Genomic DNA, 21121 nt, shown 5'->3' with positions numbered 1-21121 from the left:
AGAACGCAGCAAATACTTTGACTGTCTCACTACCCAGCTAGCACATTTGGTTCCTCGGAAGTTGGGGGAATGTATGTTTTTGGTGTCACATTGGTTGTGGGAAGTTTCCTGACCGGTAAAACAGAACATTTTTGCCCGTTATGGGAACGTATATTTTTAGGTTGCATGGAGGTTTTGAGCATGTTTTATTCTGGTTCCTTGAAAGTTTTCCTGGGATGTTTAATTAACGGCCTGAGAACGGAAATTATAGGTTATTTTGGGGGTTTTGAATAACTTTCACTGAATGTTTCAACCAAACTTTTAATAACACTGCTAGATTATTTTGGGTTCACTTTTTATTAACTTCATGAACAGACAGGCATTAATCATGCAAACATATATTTTAAAAAATTGTGATTGGCCATCAGCGAAATTCAGACCAGTGAGATTCTGTTCTCTATCCGTGGAATTAGTCCACTGCATGACCAGGATGGAGCTAGCATGCCATGTTTTTTTAATGCATACAAGCTGTTCATTTTAGTCTATTCATCAGACCCTATTTCAAAGGAAACGAGCACTCATTAATATCAGGTGCGGCAATAAGTGGGCGCGGCCAACACACCTGAACACACTTAACAAAATAGACGATAGAGAGAGTTTTGGTGATGCTGAGAACAGAAGGTATATGTTTTTAAATCAAATTCTTAGAATGTACTCTAAACGTTATCAAACGTTATTTTTCTTGTGGTTTTTATGGAAAGTTTTCTTAACGTTCTCAGAACATCTTCAGAACATGACTTTAAATAGAACCATGAGGAAACCTGTAGGAAACGTTATGCTGAAGTACTGAAATTCCCACAGAAGTACGTTCTTTCTTAACATTCTCTGAACTATTTGAGAACATTCCCAATGTCAAACCAGATAGAAAATGTTTCTAAAACATGACCAAATTTGAAATTAGAAAACCTTTAGGAACAATTCTGTTAAAGCAGGGGTGTCAAACTCATTCCACGGAGGGCTTATTGTCTACTGGTTTTATTTTTTTCCTTTCAATTAATACCTAGACAACCAGGTGAGGGGTGTTCCTTACTAATCAGTGACGTTAATTCATCCATCAAGTACAAGGGAGGACAAAAAAAAACACAGACACTCTGCCCTCTGAGGAATGAGTTTGACACGTGTTAAAGTAATGAAACACCAAGAAAATTTAAGTTCCTTAAATGTAAGTTCCTTAAATGTGCTGAGAATGTTCCAAAGCCAAGCAACTATCCTGCACCATTCCCAGAAAGTTGTGTGAAGGTTGCATGCAAAATAACCATAAGACAATCATGCTCTCACCAAGCTCTAGGAAATATATGTTTCTCAGAACGTTATGTGATAGCTGGAATATGCCTTCACACACTGCCCTCAATATCACTGTACATCGCCTGTCAAGAGCCACCATGAAATATTGGATTCTCTCTACCCTCTCAGATAGTTATTTTATATACACTTACGACGATGTCAGTCTACCTGTCAAGTTACTGTGGTGATAAACTGAAAATGTGACTCGTTTCAGGAAACTATGCGATGTTGAGAGACATTTGGACGCACATTTGAGTTTTTGTCAGAAATGCCTTCTGAAACATGTGAACTTTCATGAGCCTTAATAACAGACTTGTATGACATCTGTAAATACGAATACAATGGTTAAATTACGAGCCTAGTTGGTTTAGCCACAGAAGCTAACCATGATTGGCTGAGATAATGAGTGGGCTGGCCATGCCGAGAGATGAGTTTGGATAGGTCTGCCAAATAGCACGCTTCTGTCTATTTGAGCTGGTAAGTACGTGGAGGTAATCCTGTCTAACACAGCATTTTTTAAAAATGTATCGCATAGTAAAACTGCATAAGTGTTGCTCTCTACTTTCTGGAGGACCGGGTTTTGAAATCAGTGGAATTAGAGCATGATAGCTAAGGAAAACACCTGTCTTTGGATTACATCTTCAAACTAAGGGCAACCATGGCATCCGTGACAGGGAGAAGCGTTCATCCATTATGTATATAGGTAAGATAGTCTAGCTAGTTACATTTTCAGATATTACACGTTTTGACAGAAAGTAGTTTTTTGACAAATTTTGACAGAGTTGTTTTCATTTCAAGTTAAAGTGTACTGTTAACTAGCTAGCTAACGTTAGCTGGCTGGCTCGCTAGCTAACGTTACGTGTATGATCTTATTATTCGTACCTCAGAGCCATTTGCTTTGCTAGTTATAGCTTAATGTTAGCTAGCTAACATTGTACCTTGTTGGTTAGTTACCTGCAGATTCATGCAGGGTAGTAACATCATGAGTTGGGATGATGGTTCATTGTATAGCTAGCTACAGGTCTTAACAAAAGACTCTACTATGCAAGTATCCATTTTAATAGAACGTCACTGTGACAACGGTTGATAGACGTAGCTGGTAAATTTGCCCTGGCTATCCAGGCTGTATCACATCCGCCCATGATTGGGAGTCCCATAGTGCGGCTCACAATTGGCCCAGCATTGTTCAGGTTTGGCCGGGGTAGGCCGTCATTGTAAAAAGGAATTTGTTCCTAACTGACTTACCTAGTTAAATAAAGGTGGGGGAAAACAGAAGCAAAAAAAACAAACACACACACACACATACTACATACGCTCACACACACACTTTCACACTCTTTTACACTCTATGCTGCTGTTACTCTGTTTATTATCTATCCTGATTGCCTAGTCACTTTTACCCGTACCTACATGTACATATTACCTCAACTACCTCAATTACTTCGTACCCCTGCACATTGACTCGGTACAGGTACTCCTTGTAAATAGTCTCGTAATTGTTATGTTGTGTTTATTAAAATGTTTGTCTTACTTTTTAACTCTGAATTGTTGGGAAAGGGCTAGTAAGTAAGCATTTCACATTAGTCTACACCTGTAGTGACAAAAAAACTTTTGATTTGATTTGAACCAAGTCAGTTAGCTATCCCTCCACCCGTTCCGGTAGCCTGCTAGGCTGCTACTTGTTAGAATTTCCCTCCCTACTCTCCTCTTCTCTCCTCTGCTCTTAGAGGGAAGTGTGTGTCCTACAGCTGCTGACAGGCATTTCCTGTCCTCTTCATATAAACAACACTGAGCCCAGACACTTCCCCTCTGTCTCTCACACTAACCAGCTTCTCTCACTAACACTATATCCTCAGCATTGGACCAGACCTCTCTGTGGAAGTGTTGCCCAACCACGTAAGCAGATGTAGAGCTTTACTCAGGATCGAGCAACTCATGTGATGCGTAAATGTTGTATAGCTTTCTTTGTGCTAGTCTGTGTGTGTGTGTTTCGTACATTTGTGTGTGTGTGCGTTTTCATGCATGTATGACAGTGTGCGTTTACCCAGGTTGTTGCTGTAAATGAGAATGTGTTCTCAGTCAACTTACCTGGTAAAATAAGGGTTAAATAAATGACTAAATGTGCATGCATAAACGTGTGTGTGTGTGTGTTGCCTGCTGTCAATGTGTCTGGTAAAGCGCCTCTCAGTGAGCAGAATGTGAACTAGTGAAAGTGCTGTATGGGTTTGAGTGAATTGTGATGTTTAGTGACAGAACCCATTGTGAGGTCTGCTTTGAGATGACGAGTTTCTGCTTTTCCCTCCTCTCTCTCTCTCTCTCTCTCTGTGACTGCATTGCACTTCTGCTCTGTCTGTGTGTGTCTGTGAAGGAGATAGGGATGGGAGACGAGCTGCTCTCAGTCAGTGTGTTACGTGTTTGCCTTTGAGCTGCCAAATGCCCTTCAAATGAAGACAGTGATGGATAAACACCCGGCCTGGCCATTTTTCTGATTCAGAGCTTAACAATAGTGAGAGACTTCCTTTGTCTTACTACCATTTGTGACCGACCGCCTTGATTCGGTCTCTTATGTAGAAAAATTTGAAATAGTGTTTTCTACATTGGATAAAAGCAGAGACACAGACCTACAAAATGGTATATCATACACTGCATTTGAGGAACAATGGGAAAGTAATTATGCTTTGAAAGTTGATAAACTTGTAACCTCATTTTTGAGAAAATGGCCTTTTAATATTTTGGTACCTACTGGAGAGCTTTTCATGTCTACACCCATTCAGCATCATTCACACCCCCTTAAAAAACCTCTTCATCCTACTTGAGACGCAGACGTCCCAACTAGAGCTCTGGAAATGCAAATGCGCTACGCTAAACGCTAATAGTATTAGTTAAAACGCAAACGTTCATTAAAATACACATGCTTGGTATTGAATTAAAGCTACACTCGTTGTGAATCCAGGCACCAAGTCAGATTTTTAAAATGCTTTTCGGCGAAAGCATGAGAAGCTATTATCTGATAGCATGTAACACCCCAAAAGACCCGTAGGGGATGTAAACAAAAGAATTAGCATAGTCGGCGCTACACAAACCGCACAATAAAATATAAAACATTCATTACCTCTGACCATCTTCTTTGTTGGCACTCCTTGATGTCCCATAATCAATACTGGGTCTTTTTTTCGATTAAATCGGTCCATATATAGCCTAGATATCGATCTATGAAAACTGTGTGATAAACGGAAAAAAATAGCGTTTCATAACGTAACGTCATTTTTTAAAAGTTAAAAAGTCGACGATAAACTTTCACAAAACACTTCGAAATACCTTTCTAATGCAACTTTAGGTATTACTACACGTTAATAAGCTATAAAAATCATCAGGAGGCGATGTAAATTCAATAGCTGGTCGTCTGGAAAAAATGTCCGGAAAAACACAGAGCCAATGCATCAAGTTGGTGGTCGGAGGGAATCGGTTCCCTTTGGTCGGATCTACCAAGAATCAAATCAGAATCAAATGAGAAGACTCTATACATCCTGTGGAAGCTGTAGGTACTGCAACCTCGGCCTCATTTAATACGGTTCACCTTTAACAATGGGTTGAAGTGGCGCATGGATATTTTTTTCCATCTCCAGTGATCAGATTTTCCTGCGCTTTTCGATGAAACAGACGTTCTGTTATAGTCACAGCCGTGATTTAACCAGTTTTAGAAACGTTAGAGTGTTTTCTATACACACATACTAATCATATGCATATACTATATTCCTGGCATGAGTAGCAGGACGCCAAAATGTTGCGCGATTTTTAACAGAATGTTCGAAAAAGTAGGGGGTCGGCTTAAGAGGTTTTAAGCTTTAGCCCCACGCATCTCTTTAAGGTTGATCCAAGTTTTCTGTCCTAACAACAACAGTCAAGCACCCAAGCTAACTGGCTAACATTGGCTAGCTTGCTAGCTATTTCCAGACACAAATGAAAGAACAGCTCACTGACCATTTTACTTTTCAGAGCGTTGATGACTGCAACTGTGCTGCTGGCAACAATTTATGCTTTTTTGCCAACGTTTGGTTACACCGGCCATATTCAACGGGTGTTGAGCGCTCGTAAATTTGTCAGTTATTCTGTGCTTTGCACACTCAGATGAGAGTGTTCTGAAATCAGAGTAGATAGCCAGAGAGAATTTACCAGCTACGTCTATCAAAAGTTGTCGCAGTAACATTCTATTGAAAAGGATACTTGCATAGTGGAGTCTTTTCTTAAGACATGTAGCTAGATACGTAAACAATGAACCATAATCCCAACTCATGACGTTACTACCCTGCATGAATCTGCAGGTACCTAACCAATCAGGTTCAATGTTAGCTAGCTATAAGATCATAAAATAATAAGATCATACACGTAACGTTAGCTAGTGAGCCAGCCAGCTAACGTTAGCTAGCTAGCTAATAGTACACTTTAACTTGAAATGAAAACAACTCTGTTAAAATTTGAAATGTGTAATATCTGAAAATGTAGCTAGCTATACTATCTTACCCGTACTCTGCAATCGGAGTAGATTTTTGTATCTTATTTAACCTTTATTTAACCAGGTAGGCCAGTTGAGAACAAGTTCTCATTTTCAACTGCGACCTGACCAAGATAAAGCAAAGCAGTGTGACACAGACAACAACACAGAGTTACAGATGGAGTAAACAATAGACAAGCCAATAACACAATAAACAAGTCAATCACACAGTATAAAAAATAAAGTCTATATACAGTGTGTGCAAAAGGCATGAGGAGGTAGGCAATGAATAGGCCATAGGAGCGATTAATTACAATTTAGCAGATTAACACTGGAGTGATAAATGAGCAGATGATGTGCAAGTAGAGATACTAGTGTGCAAAAGAGCAGAAAAGTAAATAAAATAAAAACAGTATGGGGATGAGGTAGATAGATTGGGTGGGCTATTTACAGATGGACTATGTACAGCTGCAGCGACTGGTTAGCTGCTCAGATAGTTGATGTTTAAAGTTGGTGAGGGAAATAAAAGTCTCCAACTTCAGCGATTGTTGCAATTCATTCCAGTCACTGGCAGCAGAGAACTGGAAGGAAAGGCGGCCAAAGGAGGTGTTGGCTTTGGGGATGATCAGTGAGATATACCTGCTGGAACGTGTGCTACGGGCGGGTGTTGTTATCATGACGAGTGAACTGAGATAAGACGGAGCTTTTACCTTGCATAGACTTATAGATGACCTGGAGCCAGTGGGTATGGCGACGAATATGTAGCGAGGGACAGCCGACTAGAGCATACAGGTCGCAGTGGTGGGTGGTATAAGGTGATTTGGTAACAAAACGGATGGTACTGTGATAGACTGCATCCAGTTTGCTGAGTAGAGTATTGGAAGCTATTTTGTAGATGACATCGCCGAAGTCGAAGATCGGTAGGATAGTCAGTTTTACTAGGGTAAGTTTGGCGACGTGAGTGAAGGAGGCTTAGTTGCGAAATAGAAAGCCTATTCTAGATTTGATTTTGGATTGGAGATTTTTAATATGAGTCTGGAAGGAGGGTTTACAGTCTAGCCAGACACCTAGGTATTTATAGTTGTCCACAAATTCTAGGTTGGAACTGTCCAGGGTGTTGATGCAAGTCGGGCGGGCGGGTGCGGGCAGCGAATGGTTGAAAAGCATGCATTTGGTTTTACTAGCATTTAAGAGCAGTTGGAGGCCACGGAAGGAGTGTTGTATGGCATTGAAGCTCATTTGGAGGTTAGTTAGCACAGTGTCCAAGGAAGGGGCAGAAGTATACAGAATGGTGTCGTCTGTGTAGAGGTGGATCAGAGAATCGCCCACAGCAAGAGCGACATCATTGATGTATACAGAGAAAAGAATCTGCCCGAGAATTGTACCCTGTGGTACCCCCATCGAAACTGCCAGAGGTCCGGACAACATGCCCTCCGATTTGACACACTGAACTCTGTCTGCAAAGTAGTTGGTGAACCAGACGAGGCAGTCATTAGAAAAACCAAGGCTATTGAGTCTGCCGATAAGAATACGGTGATTGACAGAGTCGAAAGCCTTGGCCAGGTCGATGAAGACGGCTGCACAGTACTGTCTCTTATCGATGGTGGTTATGATATCGTTTAGTACCTTGAGCGTGGCTGAGGTGCACCCGTGACCGGCTTGGAAACCAGATTGCACAGCGGAGAAGGTACGGTGGGATTCGAAATTTCCAGGTCCAGGTTTTGCAGCTCTTGCAGAACATCTGCTGTCTGGATTTGGATGAAGGGGAAGCTGGGGAGGCTTGGGCGAGTAGCTGCAGGGAGGGGAGCTGTTGGCCGGGGTTGGAGTAGCCAGGAGGAAGGCATGGCCAGCCATTGAGAAATGCATATTGAAATGTTCGATTATCATGGATTTATCAGTGGTGACCGTGTTACCTAGCCTCAGTGCAGTGGGCAGCTGGGAGGAGGTGCTCTTGTTCTCCATGGACTTTACAGTGTCCCAAAACTTTTTGGAGTTTGAGCTACATGATATAAATTTCTGCTTGAAAAAGCAGTATGTGTGTGTTGGAGTGTCAGTGTAGTATGTGTGAGTGTGTGGGTAGAGTCTAGTGAGTGTACATAGAGCCGGTTCATCTCTTCAATCTAAGCCTACAGGAAAATGTGTGCTCTCAGGCCTGGAGGGAAGCTAAAGTCATTCCGCTACACAAGAATAGTAAAGCACCCTTTCCTGGTTCAAACAGCCGACCAAACAGCCTGTTACCAACCCTTACACTATGCCCAAACCGGACGTGCGCGTGCATCCGTGTGTGCCATCGTGCGCAAATTGATTTTGTCCCCCCACACCAAACGATATCACGACACGCAGGTTAAAATATCAAAACAAACTCTGACCCAATTATATTAATTTGGGGACAGGTCGAAAAGCATTAAACATGTATGGAAATTTAGCTAGCTTGGAGTTGCTAGCTAATTTGTCCTATTTAGATAGGTAGCTTGCTGTTGCTAGGTAATGTGTCCTGGGATATACACATTGAGTTGTTATTTTACCTGAAATGCACAAGATCCTCTACGCTGACTATTAATTCACACATAAAAAAAGGTCACCCGAATCGTTTCTAGTCATCTCTCCTCCTTCCAGGCTTTTTCTTCTTTGGACTTGATATGGCGGTTGGCAACTAACTTTCATAAGGTGTATTACCACAACCAACCTCCGTTCATCTTTCAATCACCCACGTGGGTATAACCAATGAGGAGATGGCACGTGGGCATATGCTTCTAAAAGACAATGAGGCTGATCCGCCGCTCCATGGAGACCGGCACCAAACAGAGAGGCAGGACTTGCAGCACGTTCTGCGCCACAAATAGAAGCACCTTCTATTTTAGCTCCTGGCAATGAAGACGCTCGTTGACGAGCGTGAGCAGTGCGGGTGCAATGATTGAATAAAATGTATGTGTCAATTTATTTTGCAACGCTAGCGTCGTGGTAAGCATGTTAGTAAACTTTTGGAAAAAATTGTGTTCGACCAGCTACAATGCTATTTAACAGTAAGCAACATTTTCAGTACGCTTATAGGGAAGGGCATTCAACATGTACTTACACAAATTAATGATGATTGGCTAAGAGAAATTGATAATAAAAAAATGGTGCAAGCTGTTTTGTTAGACTTCAGTGCAGCTTTTGACATTATTGATCATAATGTATGTGTTTTGGCTGTATAACCTGCTATATTGTGGATCGAGAGATACCGTCTAACAGAACACAGAGGGAGGGTATTCTTTATTGGAAGACTCTCCAAAATAATACAGATAAAGTCAGACATTCCCCAGGGCAGCTGTCTAGGCCCCTTACTTTTTAAAATCTTTACTAATGACCTGTCACTGGCTTTGAGTAAAGCCTATGTGTCTATGTACTGTATGCTGATGATTCAACACAATACACATCAGCTACCACAGCAAGTGAAATCACTGCAACACTTAACAAAGAGCTGCAGTCAGTTTCAGAATGGGTGATAAGAAATAAATTAGTCCTACATATTTCAAAAACCAAAATCATTCACTAAACCCTAAACCTCAACTAAATATTGTAATGAATAATGTGGAAATTGAGGAGACTAAACTGCTTGGAGTAACCCTGGATTGTAAACTGTCATGGTCAAAACATTATGATACAACCATAGCTAAAATGGGGAGAGGTCTATAATAAAGGGCTTCTCTGCCTTCTTAACAACACTATCACCAAGGCAGGTCCTACAGGCCCTAGTTTTGTCGCACCTGGACTACTGTCCAATAGCACAATTGGCCCAGAACAGGGCAGCACGGCTGGCCCTTAAACGTACACAGAGGGCTAACATTAATAACATGCATGTCAATCTCTCCTGGCTCTAAGTAGAGGAGAGATTCACTTCATCACTACTTGTGTTTGTGAGAAGTATTGACATGTTGAATGCACCGAGCTGTCTGTTTAAACTACTAGCACACAGCTAAGACACCCATGCATACCCCACAAGACATGTCACCAGTCCCCAAGTCTAGAACAGACTATGGGAGGCGCACAGCACTACATAGAGCCATGACTACATGCAACTCTATTCCACGTCAAGTAACTTATGCAAGCAGTATAATCAGATTAATAAAACAGAAAAAATAGACCTTATGGTACAGCAGGGACTATGTAGAGACACACAAATACACACACACATGATAACATACGCACTATACACACATGTACACATGGATTTGTTGTAGATATGTGGTAGTAGAGTAGCGGCCTGAGAGTACACACTTCAATTGTTGTGAAATCTGTTGTGAATGTATTGTAATGTTTTAAACATTGTATAACTGCCTTAATTTTCCTGGACCACATAAAGAGTAGCTGTTGCCTTGGCAGGAACTAATGAGGATCTATAATAAATACAAATACAAGAGAGTCAGTGCAAACAAAAAGGGGGTCAATGCAAATAGTCATGGTAGCCATTTGATTAACTGTTCAACAGTCTGCTGGCTTGGGAGTAGAAGCTGTTCATGAGCCTTTTGGTTTGGTACCGATGTTCGGTACTGGACTTGCTGTACGGTAGCAGAGAGAACAGTCTATGATTTAGGTGGCTGGAGTCTTTGACAATTTGTAGGGCTTCCTCTGACATGCCCTGGTATAGAGGTCCTGGACGGCAGGGAGCTTGGCCCAAGTGATGTACTGGGCCGTATGCACTACCCTCTGTAGCACCTTACAGTCGGGTGCCAAGCAGATCATACCAAGCGGTGATCCAGCTAGTCAAGATGCTCTCAATGGTGCAGCTGAAAATGTTTTTGAGGATCTGAGGCCTATTCCAAATCTTTTCAGCCTCCTGAGGGTGAAGAGATGTTTTCGTGCCCTCTTCAAGACTTTGTTGGTGTGTTTGGACCATGATAGGTCCTTAGTGATGTGGACGCTGAGGAACTTGAAGCTTTTGACCCACTCCACTACAGCCTTGTTGGGTTAACTCACAATGTCATGCGTAAAGCCGCAACAAGCTTTTCTTCCACTACACAACGACCCGTCGATGTGAATGTGGGCATGCTCGGCCCTCTGTTTCCTGTAGTCCACGATCAGCTCTTTTGTGTTGACGTTGAGGGAGAGGTTGATGTTATGGCACCACACTGACAGGTCTCTGACCTCCTCCCTATAGGCTCTCATCATGGTCGGTGATCAGGCCTACCACCGTCGCTTTGTCTGCAAACTTAATGATGGTGTCGTGGGTGAACAGGGAGTACAGGAGAGGACTAAGCACGCACCCCCCCCAATGGCTGCACTACTGTGGCCTTTATAGTTTCCATACTGTCATCATATCAGCATTGCTACACATCACTGTGGACCACAGGAACAATAACAGAGGCACTATGTCTGTCTGTCTATCAGCTGTAGACTATATTAGATGTTTTAGTGTCTTTTAGCCTGCTATAGGTTAGTGATTAGTGGCCTGGCTGGCGCTGTGGAGATCAAAATCAAATCACATTTTATTTGTCACATGAGTGTAGTAGGTGTAGTAGACCTTACCGTGAAATGCTTACTCACAAGCCCTTAACCAACAATGCAGTTCAAGAAATAGAGTTAATATAATATTTACTAAATAAACAAAAGTTTTAAAAATCTAATCAATCAAAAAGTAACACAAGAAATGTACGTATCCATAACGAGGCAATATACAGGGCACAGTGTCTGGTGGTGCTATTGTAATTCAGGGAAGGAGAGGGAGATAGTCTGTCTTTGGAAAGTCCTCTGCTTTAGAGAAGCCTCCCCCTAATCCCAGATAAAGAGCAGATAAGAGAGATAAAGACAGCATTGCTCCTGGGCCTTATCTCTGCTGTTATCTCCAAGCGCAGCAACCGGTAGCACTAGAGCCAGGCAGCAGGTAGGCAGCACCCTCGGCTGGCTCCATAACCCCCTACAGACAGAGAGGAAGAACCCAAGTGTGTTCCTAAACACCACCACCTGTAACCTCAGTCACGCCTCATCCAGGTCGTAGGTTTTTGAATACCACTGTATTGATTTTTAAAGGATGTTTTCCAGTGCTTGGATAAGCACTGTAACAAGCTGGCACCGTGTGAAATGAATCACCCTTGTGCTGTTTACAAGGGAAACTGCCACAGAAATGTACTATTTTCTGTCACATGAATACACATAAAAGAAAAACACAAGGGAGGGTAATATATGGATGGTGGACTTACCTCTATGTCTGTTAGTCGTTTTATCAAACATAAGCATGGCGTCTTCTACCTGAAAGACCAAAGAGGAAAACAGACATTAGTCTGAAGGCAGATAGGAGAGACATGGAAAATAAATACAATGGTGATGGCCTCTGTAGTGTGGAAAAGATGCAAAGATGCTGACAAGTAAAAGAGGGCAAATAGTGTGTATCCTTCAATTGGGGACAATGGATAGTCTTCCTCATGGAACCATAGACAGTTAGAGCCAACCGGGCAGAGACACCTCACTGCACCAACCAACCCCAACCTCATCTGCTGTGCCACCAGGCAGCAACATGATCCATGATGATATCAACTCTCATCATGCTGGCCAATAAAGCCACACAGAGAGACACAGACGGCAAATGTTTATTCTCACACATCTCACGACAGATTGTAAAACAGAAATCTGTTCCCTATAATTCAGAAGAAGTGCTTAAAAACAGACTTAGGCCCACTCATTTTCATCATGGTTTCTCGTTGAGAGAACAATAAAAAAGCGAGAAATTGGATGAGAAAAAAAACTGCACCAGACAAAACCACAGAGGGGGAGATAAGACATCTCAATGTCACTGTGCACCACACATTCCCTGGTTACAGTCGCTAGGTAATGTGTGGTGTGGAGAGGAGCAGGCTGGGTCCTGGGGAGGCAGTGCAGTGTGGTCCGGTGGGTGGTGAGTTCAGGGGGGCGAGGCGCGGTGGGAGGGAGGGTGGCAGGGCTGGCTGGTAGAGGAGGGCCATGGGGAGTGAGGGAGGAGATGGGAAGAGACAGGAGCAGAGGGATCTGATAGAACTGTCTGACTGGATAAAGAGGAGCTCTGCCAGGCCACCCTACTGCAGCCACCCTGCTGCAGCCACCCTACTGCAGCCACACTGCTGCAGCCACCCTACTGCAGCCACCCTGCTGCAGCCACACTGCTGCAGCCACCCTGCTGCATCCACCCTGCTGCAGCCACCCTACTGCAGCCACCCTACTGCAGCCACCCTACTGCAGCCACCCTGCTGCAGCAACACTGCTGCAGCCACCCTACTGCAGCCACCCTGCTGCAACGCTGCCAACCTGCCACAGGATGTAGGCACTAGTCTACTCTAGAGCTCTACCACGCACCTACCAGTGCTGCTGTACTATAACCACCTCCAAATGGACATGGACCTAAACCACCTGCTTATACGGCCGGGTGGGAAAAAATACAACTGGATGATATATGTCCTCTAGGATTTCCTCTTTTCACACCTATAGTCATCCAATTCCCTAGAACACATTTCAGATGAAGAATACAGCTTACTGTACAGTGGTAAATAGTAGTATGTTTCCCTGAGGCTGACATATAATGTCTAGTACAAACGGCCAGTGGCAACACTAGCACATCTTTGTAAATTAAATTGGCCTATAGGCCATCAATGCTGTGTATTATAGGCCTCCCATATTCAGATGTTAAAATATCCGTGTGTCTGTCTGTTTTTATGACACCTCAGTGGGAGGACAGGTTTGTCAGGCAGCCTATTCAACACAGGACACAAGTTCAGCGGTGATGGAGTGTTTCACAGTGCGTGCACATCATGAGAGGGTCACACTCCAGCGGCCCGACTGAAGCTCGTTGCATTCTCTCTCTCTCCTCTCCCCAAGTCTATAGAAGCATATCCTCTGCTTCAGGGCTTTTCAATGCAGCCATTCAGGCAGAGCACAACTCTGTGGCTCCATCTGATAGAAGGTTAAGGACCTCTTCACGGCTCACACAAAACCCCTCCACACAGAGGTGAAGCCCAGTCTCACTCTAGGGAAGGAGAAATCTCTCTCTTTCTCTCTCTCTACCATCCTCCTCCCTTCTCTCACTCTTTCCTTTCTCCTGGCCGAGTGCAAAGAAAGGTTCAGAGGATAATGGCTGTCTTATCACTATGTAAAAGGGGAGTGGGGACTCCAGCGGAGTGGCTGGCCTTTTGTGACAATGAAGAAAAGCACCCCAGTCTATTTCTTCAGTGTGTGGTACGTTAGCTATAGACTGGAGCGCTGCAGTCTTCTGGCTTTGTGTCCACCAAGAAAGAGGACCACGCTCTACAAAGGCCGTCTGGGGCCAAGAAGCAAAATCAGTTAATAAATAAAGCTCATGACAAAATGCGTTCATTGAATTACCGCTACACAAACACACTTTACGGTAGAGAGTACACACATGGCTGTTGTGCTAACGACTACATGGCAGCTTGTAGCAGCCAGTTAGAATGAGGCAGTGTAGGCCAGGTGAAACGCGTACAGCCAGTTAGCTAGGGTGATTTGCTAAATACCTGAAGAGTTTGAACCTGAGGACAAGGCGGGTTGAGAGTGTATGAGAATGCAGATTGACTCAGGTGGAGGAGATTTGCAGTCAAAGCAGGAAAATCACAAAGGGAAGGTAATCAAACCCATGTTTAGATCCCAGGACCCCTGGGGGACGGCTAATCCTGTTTCTGTCAGATAATATGATGCTAAACGTCCACTCCTGGACAACCTTTCCACCCGGACCAATAAATCAACCAAATCCATATGTAAGACAAACATGACAGGAACGCCCAGCCGGTCAGGAATTCAAATGGGCTGCTGTTTGAATTATTTATCAGAGAACAGAAGCATCAATAAGCAAAGAGACATGTAGCGTTTTTGGGCTGAAAAAGCGGCAGCGATAGGGGGAGATTTAAGAGCTAAGGAAATGCACTATGACAGCAGTTTAGATCAGCAGCAATCCCCCTATTACTTCCATTCAGCACACAACAGCGAGGCATCAGAGGTTTCCTTGGGATCCGGGACTAACAGCACCATAGTTCACATCCACTGGGACTGGAACACACTGAAGTCTCTGTTGCAACACAATAGGGGAATGATTTTTATGTGACTATTTTGAATCCCTTCTGGTCTACGTCAATGCCCAGTCAGGCCAGAGAAAAGAGAGGGAAAGACGAAGCCTGGAGGGAATCCAAGAAAATATTTATTGTTTCATGAGATTGCAGTGTCATGAGGGGCATGCAGAGTGCAGACTACTGATGGTCTGGGTCACAGAAGGGTCACAGAAGGAACTGAACACAATGTCAATGACGTTGACGGACTATGGGTCTTCTTTCTAATTACATTATTTTACAATGCTCTAAATTAACAAAGCGGCGATAGCTGTTTCAATGACAATGGACAAACTAATGACAACCCTCTCAATTATTTATTTTACAGAGAATATATATATCATTGTCTCTCAGCTTTTGTCCCTACAATGTGCAGCATGTACACTCCAGTGGTTTTACTAATAGTGCTATAACAAGGAGCAGCAGGACAAACTTAACTTCCAGGAAACCGTTGTAATTAAACAGCAGTAAGGGAGGTGACAGAGACACACAACATGTCTGACACCCCCTCCTACCCTTCAGTACAGGGACACCATGAAGACAGCAGGGTTGTCTCATAGCAACCAGGCATTTGGTCGTGTCAACGGGAACAGGAGAGCAGGCCAACATAACTTTACTCCACTCAGGCAGCAAAGCCGCCCACTGTGTCCCTGAACAGAGCAGAGCAGACACTAGAGTAGGAGTGGTCATGGTGCGTCCAACCCACACAGAACTACTGGTATGCAAGGCTACACCAGGGACCTGAACCAGTGCTGCTGGAAACTTCCTGACCCCCTCAGGCTGGGAGGCAGCCCTTCAAAAGAGGCTTCAGACACTAATGTTCCATACCTGCTCTGCTCCCATCTTGACTTACTGTCTACTAGTCTGTGTTGGTGGGTGGAAACTCTCACGTACTAGAAAGCATCACTTCATGGGATCAATTCTCCTCTGTGAAAAGAGTGATGGCAAATTACCTGCAGCGTAGCTGACCCTCACCGCAGTCCATTGTCCCACACCTCAACCCTTTTCACCCCACTGCAGTCCATTGTCCCACACCTCGACCCATTTCACCTCACTGCAGTCCATTGTCCCACACCTCAACCCATTTCACCTCACTGCAGTCCATTGTCACACACCTCGACGCCTTTCACCTCACTGCAGTCCATTGTCCCACACCGCAACCCTTTTCACCCCACTGCAGTCCATTGTCCCACACCTCAACCCTTTTCACCCCACTGCAGTCCATTGTCCCACACCTCAACCCTTTTCACCCCACTGCAGTACATTGTCACACACCTCGACCCATTTCACCTCACTGCAGTCCATTGTCCCACACCTCGACCCCTTCCACCTCACTGCAGTCCATTGTCCCACACCTCAACCCTTTTCACCCCACTGCAGTCCATTGTCCCACACCTCAACCCTTTTCACCTCACTGCTGTCCATTGTCCCACACCTCGACCCCTTTCACCTCACTGCAGTCCATTGACCCACACCTTGACCCCGTTAACCTCACTGCAGTCCATTGACCCACACCTTGACCCCTTTAACCTCACTGCAGTCCATTGTCCCACACCTCAACCCTTTTCACCTCACTGCAGTCCATTACTTGCATTTAAGAGCAGTTGGAGGCCACGGAAGGAGAGTTGTATGGCATTGAAGCTCGTCTGGAGGTTAGTTAACACAGTGTCCAAAGAAGGGCCAGAAGTATACAGAATGGTGTCCTCTGCGTAGAGGTGGATCAGAGAATCACCAGCAGCAAGAGCTGTATACAGAGAAAAGAGTCGGCCCGAGAATTGAAACCTGTGGCACCCCCATAGAGACTATCCAGAGGTTCGGATAACAGGCCCTCCGATTTGACCCGCTGAACTCTATCTGAGAAGTAGTTGGCGAACCAGGTGAGGCAGTCATTTGAGAAGCCAAGGCTATCGAGTCTGCCGATAAGAATGCAGTGATTGACAGAGTCGAAAGCCTTGGCCAGGTCGATGAAGATGGTTGCACAGTACTCTCTTTTATCGATGGTGGTTATGATATCGTTTAGGACATTTTTTTCACCCCAATTTTGAAGCATCCGATTGGTACTAGTTACAGTCGCTGCAACTCCCATACAGACTCAGGAGAGGCGAAGGTTGAGAGCCATGACTCCTCCAAAACACAACCCAACCTAGCTGCACTGCTTCTTGACACAACGCACATCCAACCCGGAAGCCAGCCACCCCAATGTGTTGGAGGAAACACCATACACCTGGCGACCTGGTCAGCGTGCACTGCGCCCGGCCGCCACAGGAGTTGCTACTGCGCGATGAGACAAGGATATCCCTGCCAGGCAAACCCTCCCTAACCCGGACGACGCTGGGCGTCGCCCCATGGACATCCGGTCGCGGCCAGCTGCGACATAGCCTGGGCTCGAACCCAGTGCCTTGAACCACTGCGCCACCCGGGAGGCCACTCATTTAGGACATTGAGCATGGCTGATATGCACCCAATACCAGCTCGGAAACCAGATAGCATTGTGGAGGGATTAAAAATGGTCGGTGATCTGTTTGTTAACTTGACTTTCGAAGAAATTTAGAAAGGCAGGGCAGGACGGATATAGGTCTATAACAGTTTGGGTCTAGAGTGTCTCCCCCTTTGAAGAGGGGGATGATAGCGTCAACTTTCTAATCTTTGGGGATCTCAGACGATACTAAAGAGAGGTTGAATGGGCTAGTAATAGGGGTTGCAACAATTTCGGCTAATCACTTTAGAAAGAGAGGGTCCAGATTGTCTAGCCCAGCTGATTTGTAGGGATCCAGAATTTGCAGCTCTTTTAGAATATCATCTGTCTGGATTTGGGTGAAGGGGAAGCAGGGGGGGGGGGTGTGATGACAGTGTTTCCTATCCTCAGTGCAGTGGGCAGCTGGGAAGAGGTCCTCTTATTCTCCATGGACTTTACAGTGTCACAAAACGTTTTGGAATTAGTGCTACAGGAAGCACATTTCTGTTTGAAAAAGCTAGCCTTAGCTTTGCTAACTAACTGAGTATACTGGTTCCTGTTGCATATCGCAGGGGCTTTTCGATGCTAATTCAGAACGCCACAGGATGTTTTTGTGCTGGTCAAGGGCAGTCAAGTCTGGGTTGAACCAAGGGCTATATCTGTTCTTAGTTCTACATTTTTTGAATGGGGCATGCTTGTACTTCCGGCGCCGACAGAGATGGCCGCCTCGCTTCGCGTTCCTAGGAAACTATGCAGTTTTTTGTTTTTTTTACGTGTTATTTCTTACACTAGTACCCCAGGTCATCTTAGGTTTCTTTACATACAGCCGACAAGAACTACTGAATATAAGATCAGCGTCAACTCACCATCAGTACGACCAAGAATATGTTTTTCGCGACGCGGATCCTGTGTTCTGCCTTACAACCAGTGTAACCGAGTGGATCACATGCAGCGACCAAAAAAAAAACGACTCAGAAAAAGAGGGAAACGAAGCGGTCTTCTGGTCAGACTCCGGAGACGGGCACATCGTGCACCACTCCCTAGCATTCTTCTTGCCAATGTCCAGTCTCTTGACAACAAGGTTGATGAAATCCGAGCAAGGGTAGCATTCCAGAGGGACATCAGAGACTGTAACGTTCTCTGCTTCACGGAAACATGGCTAACTGGAGAGACGCAATCCGAAGCGGTGCAGCCAGCGGGTTTCTCCACGCATCGCGCCGACAGAAACAAACATCTTTCTGGTAAGAAGAGGGGCGGGGGCGTATGTCTTATGGCCAACGTGACATGGTGTGATGAAAGAAACATACAGGAACTCAAATCCTTCTGTTCACCTGATTTAGAATTCCTCACAATCAAATGTAGACCGCATTATCTACCAAGAGAATTCTCTTCGATTATAATCACAGCCGTATATATCCCCCAAGCAGACACATCGATGGCTCTGAACGAACTTTATTTAACTCTCTGCAAACTGGAAACGATTTATCCGGAGGCTGCATTCATTGTAGCTGGGGATTTTAACAAGGCTAATCTGAAAACAAGACTCCCTAAATTTTATCAGCATATCGATTGCGCAACCAGGGGTGGAAAGACCCTGGATCATTGTTACTCTAACTTCCGCGACGCATATAAGGCCCTGCCCCGCCCCCTTTCGGAAAAGCTGACCACGACTCCATTTTGTTGATCCCTGCCTACAGACAGAAACTAAAACAAGAAGCTCCCACGCTGAGGTCTGTCCAACGCTGGTCCGACCAAGCTGACTCCACACTCCAAGACTGCTTCCATCACGTGGACTGGGAGATGTTTCGTATTGCGTCAGACAACAACATTGACGAATACGCTGATACGGTGTGCGAGTTCATTAGAACGTGCGTTGAAGATGTCGTTCCTATAGCAACGATTAAAACATTCCCTAACCAGAAACCGTGGATTGATGGCAGCATTCGTGTGAAACTGAAGGCACGAACCACTGCTTTTAATCAGGGCAAGGTGTCTGGTAACATGGCTGAATACAAACAGTGCAGCTATTCCCTCCGCAAGGCTATCAAACAAGCTAAGCGCCAGTACAGAGACAAAGTAGAATCTCAATTCAACGGCTCAGACACAAGAGGTATGTGGCAGGGTCTACAGTCAATCACGGACTACAGGAAGAAACCCAGCCCAGTCACGGACCAGGATGTCTTGCTCCCAGGCAGACTAAATAACTTTTTGCCCGCTTTGAGGACAATACAGTGCCACTGACACGGCCTGCAACGGAAACATGCGGTCTCTCCTTCACTGCAGCCGAAGTGAGTAAGACATTTAAACGTGTTAACCCTCGCAAGGCTGCAGGCCCAGACGGCATCCCCAGCCGCGCCCTCAGAGCATGCGCAGACCAGCTGGCCGGTGTGTTTACGGACATATTCAATCAATCCCTATACCAGTCTGCTGTTCCCACATGCTTCAAGAGGGCCACCATTGTTCCTGTCCCCAAGAAAGCTAAGGTAACTGAGCTAAACGACTACCGCCCGTAGCACTCACATCCGTCATCATGAAGTGCTTTGAGAGACTAGTCAAGGACCATATCACCTCCACCCTACCTGACACCCTTGACCCACTCCAATTTGCTTACCGCCCAAATAGGTCCACAGACGATGCAATCTCAACCACACTGCACACTGCCCTAACCCATCTGGACAAGAGGAATACCTATGTGAGAATGCTGTTCATCGACTACAGCTCGGCATTCAACACCATAGTACCCTCCAAGCTCGTCATCAAGCTCGAGACCCTGGGTCTCGACCCCGCCCTGTGCAACTGGGTACTGGACTTCCTGACGGGCCGCCCCCAGGTGGTGAGGGTAGGCAACAACATCTCCTCCCCGCTGATCCTCAACACTGGGGCCCCACAAGGGTGCGTTCTGAGCCCTCTCCTGTACTCCCTGTTCACCCACGACTGCGTGGCCATGCACGCCTCCAACTCAATCATCAAGTTTGCGGACGACACAACAGTGGTAGGCTTGATTACCAACAACGACGAGACGGCCTACAGGGAGGAGGTGAGGGCCCTCGGAGTGTGGTGTCAGGAAAATAACCTCACACTCAACGTCAACAAAACTAAGGAGATGATTGTGGACTTCAGGAAACAGCAGAGGGAACACCCCCATCCACATCGATGGAACAGTAGTGGAGAGGGTAGCAAGTTTTAAGTTCCTCGGCATACACATCACAGACAAACTGAATTGGTCCACTCACACAGACAGCATCGTGAGGAAGGCGCAGCAGCGCCTCTTCAACCTCAGGAGGCTGAAGAAATTCGGCTTGTCACCAAAAGCACTCACAAACTTCTACAGATGCACAATCGAGAGCATCCTGGCGGGCTGTATCACCGCCTGGTATGGCAACTGCACCGCCCTCAACCGTAAGGCTCTCCAGAGGGTAGTGAGGTCTGCACAACGCATCACCGGGGGCAAACTACCTGCCCTCCAGGACACCTACACCACCCGATGCTACAGGAAGGCCATAAAGATCATCAAGGACATCAACCACCCGAGCCACTGCCTGTTCACCCCGCTGCCATCCAGAAGGCGAGGTCAGTACAGGTGCATCAAAGCTGGGACCGAGAGACTGAAAAACAGCTTCTATCTCAAGGCCATCAGACTGTTAAACAGCCACCACTAACATTGAGTGGCTACTGCCAACACACTGTCAATGACACTGACTCTACTCCAGCCACTTTAATCATGGGAATCGATGGGAAATGATGTAAATATATCACTAGCCACTTTAAACAATGCTACCTTATATAATG

The 21121-nt window shown here is 45.3% G+C and overlaps 1 protein-coding gene across 16 annotated transcripts in view; it reads right to left on the bottom strand.

The window, feature by feature from the left end:
- Window positions 1-21121, bottom strand: part of LOC112257639 (RNA-binding protein Musashi homolog 2) — a 432435-nt gene that overhangs the window by 184187 nt on the left and 227127 nt on the right. For all 16 annotated transcript variants that reach the window (XR_006084054.1, XR_006084058.1, XR_006084059.1 and 13 more), the window contains exon 7: window positions 11995-12043. Coding sequence is in view for 9 of the 16 variants with exons in the window: in XM_042326705.1 (XP_042182639.1) it covers window positions 11995-12043 (49 nt within the window). In the remaining 7 variants the exon portion in view is untranslated. The remainder of the gene's footprint in view (window positions 1-11994; window positions 12044-21121) is intronic.

This window comes from Oncorhynchus tshawytscha, linkage group LG09 (genome assembly GCF_018296145.1).
Source record: "Oncorhynchus tshawytscha isolate Ot180627B linkage group LG09, Otsh_v2.0, whole genome shotgun sequence".
Lineage (NCBI taxonomy): Eukaryota > Metazoa > Chordata > Actinopteri > Salmoniformes > Salmonidae > Oncorhynchus > Oncorhynchus tshawytscha.
The sequence above is the reverse complement of the archived record's forward strand: the minus strand, read 5'-3'. Positions and strand labels throughout refer to the sequence as shown.